The sequence below is a fragment of the Chelonia mydas genome, chromosome 3 (genome assembly GCF_015237465.2).
Source record: "Chelonia mydas isolate rCheMyd1 chromosome 3, rCheMyd1.pri.v2, whole genome shotgun sequence".
Classification (NCBI taxonomy): Eukaryota; Metazoa; Chordata; order Testudines; family Cheloniidae; genus Chelonia; species Chelonia mydas.
The window spans coordinates 79,366,367-79,379,431 of record NC_057851.1 but is presented as its reverse complement, the minus strand read 5'-3'; the positions used below and the strand labels follow the sequence as shown (position 1 = coordinate 79,379,431).

Sequence of the window (13,065 nt, the reverse complement as noted above, 5' to 3'; positions counted from 1 at the left end):
GCATGAAACTAAGGTCCTGATCCAAAGCTCACTGAAGTCAATGGAAAGACTCCCATTGCCTTCACTGCAATTTGGGTCAGGCCCTAACTGCATATGCCATCGCCAATGATCCTGCTGCCACTGAAATCAATGACAAAACTTCTCTTGACTTCAGCTGCACAAGATATAGCCACCTACCAAAAGTAAGACTTGTAGGTCTACCTCCCTATGCACAGCTATGAAGATCCCTCCCCTAGTCTTACACATAGAGCAAATATAATAGGATTCCAGAGCAGAACCATAATTCTTATTTTATAGTGCATTATTAGTATAGTCTAATTAAATTCATCCACCCTCACAAAACTCAGGCATCAAGCTGAGGGAAACTGAGAAAACAGGTTACACGTTAGTAAGGGGTGATAGTCCAACAGACAATACATATGGAAAGGTAAAGGGAACAGACAAAACCATAAGAACCAAAAAAAATATTTTTTTGCTAGCTATGAAATGAGACCTGAGCTAGGCCTGTGTAGGGTTACATCTTTCTTTGGCTCTCTTACCTTGTTTCTCTTGAAGTATGCTCTTCGGCAAGCTGCAAAGCACTTCTCACTGCAGAAGCATTTCACTTCACTTCCCATACTCAGGGAATAGCGCTTGATTCCCACTTTCTGGCACCAGGCACACATTATTTGTACATTTGACACATCATCTTCTACAACAAAAATATAAAAATAATGTTTATATCAGATGCAAACACCCAATCAGACATCTATGCACTTAACCGCAGAACTCTATTGCAGTAACTTTGCCTTCCTCACGCTTTGGGAGCAGAAAGAGGCAGGCTTGTGATTAACTACTTGTTCCCTAGGCAGCTGGTAGCCTGTGCCAATCAGACCAGGAGACTGGCAGAACTTCTGAGATGGATGGAAAAGGTTATCTTAAAAAATGGTGCAACACTGAAAAGCTCTGGAGGGCCTTTCGGCTTTTTAGCATGTTTAAGAAAGTGCCTAACTGTATTTTTTAAACCAGTAACCAGCACTAAAGACCAATGTAACTAATGCTGTTATATTCCCATTACTTAAAATCCATTATCAAGAGCCTCGGAAAAATTCTGGTCAGCAGCTAGATGATAAAATACTCATGGAAGCTACTGCACCAGAGCAATGTAATGAGGGCCCTTACAAACAGGATTCTAAATGGGATGTGAGGAAGGAAAAGGAAATATCCCATTTGGGTGTTGATTCCAAATAATGACTAGAAGAGAATGGGAGGAGGTTTTCTCTGAGTAAGACTGACACAAAAATACATATTTGAATGAGAGGGGAGTTGCCTAATTGTGATACTAAAATCTGCAAAGTGATTCTTATCATGGTTGAGTACATTTTAACTCACCAAAAGTTCTCTAAGATGTGCTGTTTGACCCTGTTTTGAGTTCTTCTGACATGTATGTGGAGATTTAACTTTTTAATATTTACATTAATTTTGGTGTTATTTCCCTAAATTTTAGGGAGATCATTTCAATCATTCAAAAGAAAGTGAGTGCAGCTTTGTACTCAATGCCATTTTCCTCACCTCATAGTCCTCAATCTCTTTCTAGTATTCTTCATGTCTCTATTCTAATTTGATAAATATTTTCTAGCAACCATCTTGTACTGATTTAACATTTCAGTTCTCTGGAGCCTCCAACTTCTTTCCCCAATTACATTCTTTGCCACTAGCTCTTTGTGCTGTTACCTACAGTTGTTTCTGTCTGTCTAGAGTACGGAAGTACCTAGACTGTTGCTTTAAATTGGATTCATATAGTCAAGTGCAAGAAAATTCCCCAGAATAATAAGACTTACACAGCACTTTTCATCTTCAAATCCTGGCAACACTACTGTGAGATCTGTGAGGTCTTATCCCCATTTTATGGAAGGGGAAACTGAACAGTTAAGTTACTCCTACAAAGCAATACAATAAATCAATGGCAAACCCATGATTTAGAACTAAGGATTCTATTCTTATATCCAGTCCATTAGACAACATGACCTTTCAGTCACTGATATTAACTATTGTCTGATTTCTGCGGGGGAGAAATCCCCAAAAGATTAATTGTTAAAGCAATTTGCAGTCCAGGAGTGATGGGAAGTTCATGATTCAGAGAGCCAGCCATGTAGTCATCCCATTTCCCTGTAAAGGATCTGTTTTGAAGCAATGCTGTCATCATTCTGCAAAATTATTGGCAAACTAATTTTTAGTCGAGTGATTTGGCTCCTTCCCCTGGCTATCGTAACTCAGAACTACATGCTGCATTTTATTCACCTTAGCAGAGTAAACACTGCCAGTTTAATAATGTTTTTCCTTCCACAAATTGTGTTGTGCTTTATAGTTACAAATAAAATTGTACAATGTAAAAAACTTGACCTTTTAATTTGAATCAGACTGTACACCTTTAAAACTATATTTAAGGCCAAGCCATAATGTAGATTTGTGTTTAATATGCTATAATTATGACATTTTAGCACTTACTCTTTAGAGTGGGATTTGCCAAAATCTCATAAATGTTCTAACATATTTGACATCAACGGAAATCAAATTACTTTGGGCCAAATTATAGCCAGCCACGCATGGGTTCAAGCAGCTCACACTGGGGGCAGTTATAATTTTGGCTGCAGGATGCTTTGGAGTGCAGACTGGCAATAGGAGCTGCCTAGCATTGTCATGGCCCTGGGCCTGCCCTGTGAACCAGCAGAGCTGTATTGGCAGCAGTACTAAGTACATCTATTCAAAGGTGAGTCAAGAAGCTCTTTCCATCATGCTCCCCCACTGAGGGCAGTATGCCTTAGAAAGGGCATTGTTTCTGAGAGAGTACAACTCCTTTCCCACCTTAGTGAACCTGTTCCTTTTAGAAGGCATCATTTTGCCCAGTTGAATTTACCTGGCAAGAGAAGAGCCGGGGAAGCAATAAAAACAAAGAAAAACCTCTTGCACCTGAAAACAGTAATGTGCAACATTAAAGTCACTGAATGTACTTCATATTTTCCCCTACCAATTTAAGAGTATTAACTCTTAGATTGTTCTACAACGCCCGAAAATGGAAGAGGTGTGGATGCTCCCTTTTGCAACAACCTTCATTAATGCAGAGAAGAGCTGAAAGGGGGAACTCACCACCTGAGAGCAGAGCTTACTTTCAAAGAGGCTAATTGCTGGGAGCACTCACTTCCAAAGTAGATAGGTTCTGTAACAATGTGGACTTAAAGAATGAGCACAAAATTCCAAAACATGAGTTTTGAAACTATTCCATAGTGTGGGCCACATCTTAATAGAGAGAATGTCTCCTGGACCACTCACCCACCTGTCTGTGAACAAACACACTCTCGCTGGTGATCAGGAAGATCACCTATCCACCCATTTACAATCACATAACATCCTTGTGGCAACAACAGCAATTGTTCCCATGAGAAAAGTAACCCTGGGGGGCTCAGTTGTACTCTGTTTTTTTGCAGCCATGCAGGTGGAGTAAGGCTCTCCTGTACCTCCTTGTGGGGCCACGTAAGGCCTTGCATTCAGCTCCTGGCAGAGAGGGAAGAATAGGAGCTGCCCACTCCCATATATATACTGTCCTCTTCTGTCTTAAATAAATCCCACTACAAGCTGCCCATCAAAACTAGCTGGGTACAAGGTGAGAGTGAATGCTTCCTCCGTAAAGGACTAGTAAAACACTCCCACGCTCCAAACAGCAGTGGTGGAACTGTGGCTCAGGGATCTCTGAAGCACATGTCTCCTGGGACAGTGCAGCTAAGGCATCACCCTTTGCTCAGGGCTGTACCTTAAGGCATAATCTTACCCTAAGAAAGTATATAATGTATTTTTAACTTCTCTTAATGCAATTTACCAGATGGAAATAAGTAAGTAAAGGAGCCAGTGCCATGTGATCAGCTCTCCATGGACCACCAATGGATGGGCCACAGACCACAGTCTGAGAATCTCGGTTCTAAAACAATGTATTTCTTTAGCTTTGAGCGAGTAGGGCTGACAGATAAAGGTACACAGGATAAAATCAGGACAGGTGCAGAGCCAAATGCTGTGGCTTACATGACAGGATATGTGGATGAAAGCTGGGGGCCAGATTAAAGTTCCTGATTTGTGCACATATTTTCCTCTTCTTCATCAGTTACAAGACTGTATTGAGCTTGTGAAAATATTTAATAGGAACCTTACATGACAGTATATTAACCTTAATGGTTGAACAAGCAGAGTACAACTTTTAAAACAGCTAATAGTTCAGCCACTTCTGTAATTACAAACCAAAGGCACTGAGAAATAAACCAAAAAATATCAATTAGGTTTTGTATAGTAAGAAACAGAGTTTGGTTGTTTGTTTGTTTGTTTTTTTGTCTTATTCTAAAAAGAAACTGGAATGCTCCAAAAACTGTAGTTTAAGTCTTCCATAGAAGTCAAGATTCCCATAACTTTTTCACAGACCTTCATTTCATACTAAGACTAAATTCTTCAGAATTATATTTACCAGACACTTGCCCTTCTGTTAGAAAAATGCATCAATATATAGTATCTAGCACACTCAGTGACAAGAGTTTACAGCAAGAACGCAGAAAAGAAGGGACTCTAAAACTGAACATGTTCAGGAGGCTTGTCTATCCTCAATCTTTTCCAAAATTCTTTTATATGATTACATTAGGCCAGGTCTACAATGAGCATTTTTCCAGTGTAACTATACCAGTATATTATACTGTCAAAGTGCTCCTCGTATGGACACAATGTATGCTGCCAAAACTGCATTTTGTATCAGTCTCGTTTATTTCAGACCACTTGTGCAAAATATGCTATCCTCGTAAAACCACAATTTTGCCAGCATGACTGCATCTACGCTTGTGGCTTTTGTGAGTACAGCTCTGTTGGTCAGGAATCACACCTCAGAGCACCCCTGACTGACACAGGTATGATAGTAACGTCTGTAGTGCAGATCTGGCCTTCATATCATCATATTTTACAGTTGGTAAGACAAAGATAAAGTTAATTTTGGAAACTCTTCAATTGTTTTGCCAACTCTGTATTACTCCCGTGGGGTCCATTCCTGCCAGGTGTTTAGCACCTCTTTAGAGGTGCTGAGCAATACCACTGTACTTTACACTCAACATTTATCAAAGGTAATGACAGTATTCACAGGCATCAGACAAGCAAGACTTAGCACAAAGTAAGTAGTAACAAGTGAGTTTTCAGCAGAACATCCACACGGATGTTTTCTATAAACACACCAGGTATTAGAACCACACATTTATTTCATTTACTGCTCGAGATCTGAATTTCCAGCCTCTATTTTAGTGAGATCTCAGCTCTTCAGAAAAGTTATTCTGGGAGTTCCAATCTTGTGTTTTTCTGCCCCTGGGTTATGTCATTACGTGCTGAAAGAGTGCTCCCTGCAACTGCTGCACATATAGTGCTTATATACATCTCTTTATGAAAAATACAGAGGCTAAGAACCATAATGAACAATGCAATAAGCGCAGTATGTTTTCAGTGTTAAATCATGTTCCCAAAGGGAGCAGTTTGTACAAGATAAAATTATCATATTATAATAACTAAATATGCATCAGGCTAGAGCATGCTTCAATTAAGCATCAAAAGTTTGCACTTTCTCTTTAGGTCTTAATTAAGCAGAATGGTGTTGGGGATTTTGTATTGGTTGGTTTTGTTTTTCCCTTCAAACCAATGTGAAGGAGCTATCGCCACCAAGTAGCAGTTTTGGCGAATCCCTGTTATATATACAGTAGTCATAATATGTGGGGTGGGGGGGAAAGGGGGGTGAGGAACAGAAAGTAACCAAGAATAATAAGAGTAAATCCTTTCTTTATAGCTCTGACCCATAATCCAGGCAAACAAGCAAGGCCTATTGTATTAGCAGGATGAATTCCCTAAGATTCTGGTGCTAAATCCTGCTCGTTTTATTCACAGTTTATGACTACAACATTCTAATAATGTTATTTTAAGTTATCCGATCTGCACTTACAACCCTAACTCTAGTTTCAAGAATTTTGGGAAACTAAATGCAGTTAATGGCCCTGATCCTGCAATGAGCTCTGTGCGGGTAGTCCAAACATTGGCGCTGGAACACTTTTAATAGTGGGGGTGCTGAAAGCCAGCCCCCTTACCCTGTCTGCCCCACCAACCCCCCAAGCTGGCGCCGGGAGCAGGGCCATGTCTCCGGGAGGGAGGGACCCGGCCAGGGGTAAGGTAGCTGAGGCTGGGGCCACAGCTGGGGGTGGGCCCAGGGCCAGGAATGGAGCCCCAGGAACGGAGTCGGCAGCTGGGACCCCGTGTAAAACCTGGGGGTGCTCCAGCACCCCCCAGCACACCTAGTTCCCGCACCTATAGGTCCAAAGGATTTCATTTCATAAACTCCTTGAACTCCATTCAGCCTGGGGAATTTACAGCCTAGTGAGATTGTAAATTCTTTTAACCTGAACTGTTTTGCAAGAAGAGTTTCTAAACTGGCTAGGGCTATGCAGTTCTGGCACTGAAAGGGTTATGTCTGGAGAAGTAATGTTTTGGACCTGGAACTTAAAAGGTTACATCTGCAGGGACTGAGTAAGCTACAGAAGTGGTATCTGTGCTCCAGCACTGAAAGGGTTACACCTGTATGAAATGGTATGGGGAAACTGTACCTGTGATCTGGTACAGAAAGAGCTACAACTTCAGAGAAACCAATGGGAAGAATAGGAGGGTAGCCATGAACTTTGGCATTCCCTGTCCTTCCTGAGTCCCTCTCTTCAGACATGTTTCCTAGCCTTCCAGGCTCTTTCCCACTCAAGCCTTTCAGTAGCAGTGCCTACCTTCCTTTTCTCTAAAAAGAAAAGGAGTACTTGTGGCACCTTAGAGACTAACAAATTTATTTGAGCGTAAGCTTTCATGAGCTACAGCTCACTTCATCGGATGCATTCAGTGGAAAATACAATGGGGAGATTTATATATGCAGAGAACATGAAACAATGGGTGTTACCATACACACTGTAAGGAGAGTGATCAGATAAGGTGAAAAGAAAAGGAGTACTTGTGGCACCTTAGAGACTAACCAGTTTATTTGAGCATGAGCTTTCGTGAGCTACAGCTCACTTCATCGGATGCATAGCATATCGTGGAAACTGCAGAAGACATTATATACACACAGAGACCATGAAACAAAACTTCCTCCCACCTCACTCCCCCGCTGGCAACAGCTTATCTAAAGTGATCCTCAAGTAGAGCCATTTCCAGCACAAATCCAGGTTTTCTCACCCTTCCCCTCCCCCCCCCCCCCACACACACATACAAACTCACTCTCCTGCTGGCAACAGCCCATCCCCCTTTGAAACCCCTCTTTATAATGCGCATGATAATCAAGGTGGGTCACCTCCAGCACTAATCCAGGTTTTCTCACCCCCCCCACACCCCCCCCTTTTCCAAAAACCACACACACAAACTCATTCACCAGATAAGGTGAGCTATTACCAGCAGGAGAGGGGGGCGGGGGGCTATTATTGTAGTGATAATCAAGGTGGGCCATTTCTAGCAGTTGACAAGAACGTCTGAGGACTACAGACACGGCTGTTACTCTGAAACACGTCAAGAATTATAACATTCAAAAACCAGTTGGAGAACACTTCAATCTCTCTGGTCACTCGATTACAGACCTAAAAGTGGCAATTCTTCAACAAAAAAACTTCAAAAACAGACTCCAACGAGAGACTGCTGAATTGGAATTAATTTGCAAACTGGATACAATTAACTTAGGCTTGAATAAAGACTGGGAGTGGATGGGTCATTACACAAAGTAAAACTATTTCCCCATGTTTATTCCCCCTCCCCCCACTGTTCCTCAGACATTCTTGTCAACTGCTAGAAATGGCCCACCTTGATTATCACTACAAAAGGTCCCACCGTCCTCCCCCCCCCCCCCCCCCCCCCCCCCCCCCCCCCGCTGTCCTGCTGGTAATAGCTCACCTTATCTGATCACTCTCCTTACAGTGTGTATGGTAACACCCATTGTTTCATGTTCTCTGTCTATATAAATCTCCCCACTGTATTTTCCACTGAATGCATCTGATGAAGTGAGCTGTAGTTCACGAAAGTTTATGCTCAAATAAATTTGTTAGTCTCTAAGGTGCCACAAGTCCTCCTTTTCTTTTTGTGGATACAGACTAACACCTGCTACTCTGAAACCTTCCTTTTCTCTGTTTTCCTATTCTTTCTCTCCTCAATGCTCCATCTATAAGCCATAGGCTTGCCCTTTAAAGGAATTTGGAGCCTAACTACATTTAATGAGCACAAGTGATCTCCTGCTGCATCCTATTAGTCCCTGGCTGGGAGAGAACCATGAATTTTATTTAATTCACTGGGGCACACAGTCAACCTTTTTACCCTTTTTCAAGACTATTTTTTGCAATGAAAAGGACAAAAACTTATTTTTTTAAAGAATGAAATCTTAGATTCTCTAGCATCTAAAGGGTTAAAATCAAACTTTATTAGCTGTACTGGGGCCTGCCAGAATTTACATAATCATTAATTCTGGAGTTCTTCAATCCAAAAACACTAGCTTTCCATTGAGGATAAGCAAATAAAACCAATTTGGATTTTTCATACCAAGCAGCTTTTGAGATAAAATATTCCCAAGTCAGACTCCTCCAAAATAAATTTGCACACTCATATGTTTAAAATGTCTTGTCTGACTAACCTCAATTTAAAAAAAAAAAAAATCTGGAGGTTTTTCTAGGACATCCATCACCACCATATCTAAGCACTGACCCTGTGACTGGATGACATGCTGGACAAATTTCAGGTGTTGAAAGCAGCTTTATAAAACAGTTATGAGAGGGAAATCAGAGAAATGGCTTGTAATGGAAAGCTTGTTACAACTGTAGCTGTGTAATCACTATAGTGACTCTATAATGTTTCCTTTTGAAAGTCAATCTCTTGAAGTAGGCAAAATGGTAAGAAAATTGGTAAAATGGAGTGTCCCAGTTCTTTTAAAAGTTGTTTTGGGAAACCACTGCTTCTCTCTATTTTCTATGTCTGAGTTACGAGGCATATTTTCATATATAGCTCAATAAGAACTGAATGCATAACACAAATGTATACTGGCATGTGGGCAGGTTTTAAGCATGCAAGCACATAGGCACAGATTACAAAAGGAGTGTGGGAACTCCCTTCTTATTCATCACATGCTATTACAGTGCATGTGTGGACTTTACGATTTTCTTTCTGGCACAAAGGAAAAACACTCTGCAGTCCAAAGAGAGCAAAAAGCATTGACATGGTGCTGGAAGTAGAGAAGACTGGTAACCAGAGGCATGTTAAAACAACATAAAAACAACCTATTATCACTGAAAGCTAGATAATTGTATCTGAAAAAATGAATGTGGATAAATAACAAATAGACACTTATAAAAGCTACATTGATGCTACTGGACAGTACATATGTACCACATGGAAATGGTGAAAAAATTCAAGTGGGAACAGGATGCCTGTTCACACTAAAGGAATATTAGTTGTAAAATACAAAGGAGGTGAAAACCAGCAATGGTAGCAGGCAGGTACAAATGTCCAGTGTTGGCCCACTGGACAAAATAGCCTAACAAACTCCATCAACACAGCCCTTCCAAATACACACACAATTTTCAGAGACACTGAGTCATTTTGCAACCTTTCTCGATCAGTCTCAGGAGTCCAGAGAAGCCTTTGGTTAATTCCCTTCAGTCATACAGAGAAGAAAATAGATTAATAGACTACAATAATTTCAAACAAAGAAAACAAGAGGAGACGAAGTCAAGTAGTAAGCACAAGAAGAATCATGGTTGTGGACTTGTTAGAAAGTTAAACCTGCCATAGGAAAAATAGTAAAACATTGCTCAGATCAGTGTCAAATGAAATCAGAAGAAGGAATAAGAGTTGAAAAATAATGACCTGGGAGCCAGAGTACACTAAAATTGAAACCACCTCAGTATATAACATTAGGGCTAGTCCTGCTGCTGTTATTTAAGCAAAACTGCTATTGAGCTGTGCCTGAATAAGGACAGAAGGATTGGGAATACAGCAATGGGACCATGGGAATTTAGATAGGTAATCTTGGAGTTAATTTTACAACCAAGTTTATAAAGCCTGGATAGAAAGCATTTTAAAATTCATCCCAGACTTCTAAATTCTTCCTGTAGCATTTGAATCTTGATCATTTTTACAGCACACACTTCTAGAGAGTCCTTAGGGCTAGAACTAATATCTACTTTTATGCATTGCACACTGATGGTACTCTGTTATAATAATAATGAGAATGAGTTATCTAAGTGCACTTGTACTTGTAACAAAATTGTAAACTTCCATTCAAATATCCAGCTCTGATAAATAATATAGCTCATTTCTTTCGAAAATACCTCTCTTAATTATTCATCTTAGCATTCAAACATAACATTTCCTTGTTCCAAGTTTTCTTGACTTTTTTTTCAAACATACAGTTTTATAATCTGATTTAATGTCACTTCCAAAATCTAAATATGCTTACTTTACAGGACCCAGATATTAGAAATGCTTTTGTTTGGCCTCAGGAGACCTTACCTCCTTCACTCTGGTATTTTTTGGGCCCCAATAACAGTAATAACAGTTTTGTAGCGTCAGACATTATACATCACTTTTTTAAAAAAAAAAATGCCCTGATTGTTGCAAACCTTTCAGTGCAACAGCAGTCCTTATAATTTTGAAATTACCAAGTGAAGAAATGAGGTGCAGAGGAACAGAGCTGGCACTGTTCTAGGGCTTGGAGGACTTAAGATCCCTCCCAAAAAAATACAAATTATTGTTGTGGGGGTGGAGGGGTGAATAGGAGATCATTTTATCCTTGTATTTTTGCCCTTTGGATGCTAGGTCAGCTCAGAAGCAGTCCTCCTTCCCTTTCACTGCTCCCCTTGATGACTGCTTCCCCACTCAGTGCAGCATAGCAGGGAGCCAGCTATTGTTTGAGCAGAGCCAAAGCTACTTAAAATAACTGATTTATTCTGTAAACCAGAGGCATAGAGAAGAGGGTAAGGGAAGGAACATTATTCCCTGCACCTCTGTGCATGCCCCAGGCACAATGGCAGTCCTTCTACTCCCCTGCTGCTGCACCCCCTCCCGAAAGGGCCAAGACTCTGCCCCCCTCCCTCACATAGCCGGCCCCACATGGACTGGTTGGTAGCACACACTGCACCCAATACAAGGGGTGGCACAGTGGCAATGTTCCCCTTTTCTTGTGGAACAACTGTGTTCCAAAAGCTCCCTTTAGGGTAGGGCATCTCTGTACCTCCATTTGGACCAGGAGGCCAGGCAATAAGGATCCAATCCAATGTCCACTGAAGTCAGTGGAAAGGTTCCTACAGAATTCAATGGGTTTGGGATTGGATCGAAACTGAGCACATAATCTAATGGGAAATGTTGATGTTGCCAACATATACACACAACTAAAGTGATGGTTCTTTACTTGGCCAGAATTCCATATCTGAGAGAATGAGGAGCTGCAGTCGAAGAACTGTCGAAAGGCACTACCCTTTAGATTGAGAGTCAAAGGAAGTTTTAGGTGTACAAGGAATGCTGTAAATGACAATAAGTGACAGCAAAAAGCACTCAAGGATGCAACTCTGGCACCTATAAGCTAAATTCTAGATTGAAGCAATGGCAGAGTAATAGGACTTGGTTGTGTTTGCCTGTAGTGGAACAATTCGGGGTGAGACACAACTGGGATCCTCAAGCTGTTCAGAGTGGCCCACAGAAGAAGCATTGGGTGTTTAGAACTCCATCAGCCCTATCAGAGAGTTAATGCTCCGCACTGTGAGAACCTGGAGAGGGAGAGAGCCAAAGAGAATATCTGGTGTGACTAGAGTACCTGAAACAGTGAAATCTCTACAAGTGTAGAGCCAGTGGGAAGGAAATGTGTTCTCTTGTGCATTTTGGGGCCAGACTCTGCAACCCCTACTCATGTAAATAATCCTATTAGCTGAAAGTGAGAAAATACTATTCAGTGTGTGACTAAAGGCTGCAGAATACAGGTTAGTATATTATATACTAGCATCATGGTTCCAGTACAAATATTATTCTTTTTCTGTAATGTTGCTGGCTGCTATACCTTGTTCTTTGTTATTTTGACATCATTTATTATTGTGTAGAAATAAATTCTCTTTTCCTTTTACATTGCTCTGTGGAACATAACATTTTTCTAAGGCTAGGAAGAAGTAATTTTATTATTGGTATCATGTTGTTTCAATATGCTGTACTTGGGACTAACTTGAAACATCATTCAGAAGCTGCAGGTGGCACAAAATGCAGCTATCTACCTGTTTGGGGACATTAGCCTCAAGAAGCATATTGCACCACTTCTCTCAAGACTGCACTCACTTCCTGTTTGCTGCCAGGTGCAATTTAAGTTCTTGACGTTGATCTACAAAGCCGTATATGATTAGGGTGCTGGCTGAGTCTGTTTTTTTTCTAACATGCTTCCACAGCAGATCAGGTCAGCTGGGGTATTCTTGATAATAGTGTCTAGAATTAAATGTCTCGGGGAAGAGTATTCTCAGTGAAGGGCCATCAACTCGGGAATTAATTTCCCACACCAATCTGCCATATCCCAGGACTGTTGCCCTTCTTCAATATACCGTATAAGGCCCACATGTCTTCTCAGGCCTTCTCAGAGGTGTTTATTGAAAGGGGTGAGAGCCTTTAAATGGGAGCTGTTAATATTTGATCAGCTAGTGTTCTATAATTTTTCAGTTTTGTACATGCACACTTGTACCTGGGGTAAAATTTTTAAAAGCACCTAGTATTTTATTAAGTTAATATTAAAAGTTGAACAGTTGAGAGGTGAGGTGAATTTGGGCAGACTATTTAAAACGCTTTGGGTTTTCATTTGGTTTTCAAAAAAAAAAAAAATCATATTTATTGCATAGTGAACACTTGGGGGAAAAGATAACTTTGTTACATATTCAATACTCCAGCCCCTTCAGATTGTGTAAGAGCTCACGATACACTTCTGCAAGACAACCAAAAGTTCTCAAACAGGAACATGAAAGATCAGACTTGACATCATAATATTTC

The 13,065-nt window shown here is 40.7% G+C and overlaps 1 protein-coding gene across 2 annotated transcripts in view; it reads right to left on the bottom strand.

The window, feature by feature from the left end:
- The window catches only part of LOC102931073 (sine oculis binding protein homolog), a 133,662-nt gene that overhangs the window by 105,202 nt on the left and 15,395 nt on the right, over window positions 1-13,065 (bottom strand). For both annotated transcript variants that reach the window (XM_043542749.1, XM_043542750.1), the window contains exon 4: window positions 540-691. In XM_043542749.1, the coding sequence (XP_043398684.1) occupies window positions 540-691 (152 nt within the window). The remainder of the gene's footprint in view (window positions 1-539; window positions 692-13,065) is intronic.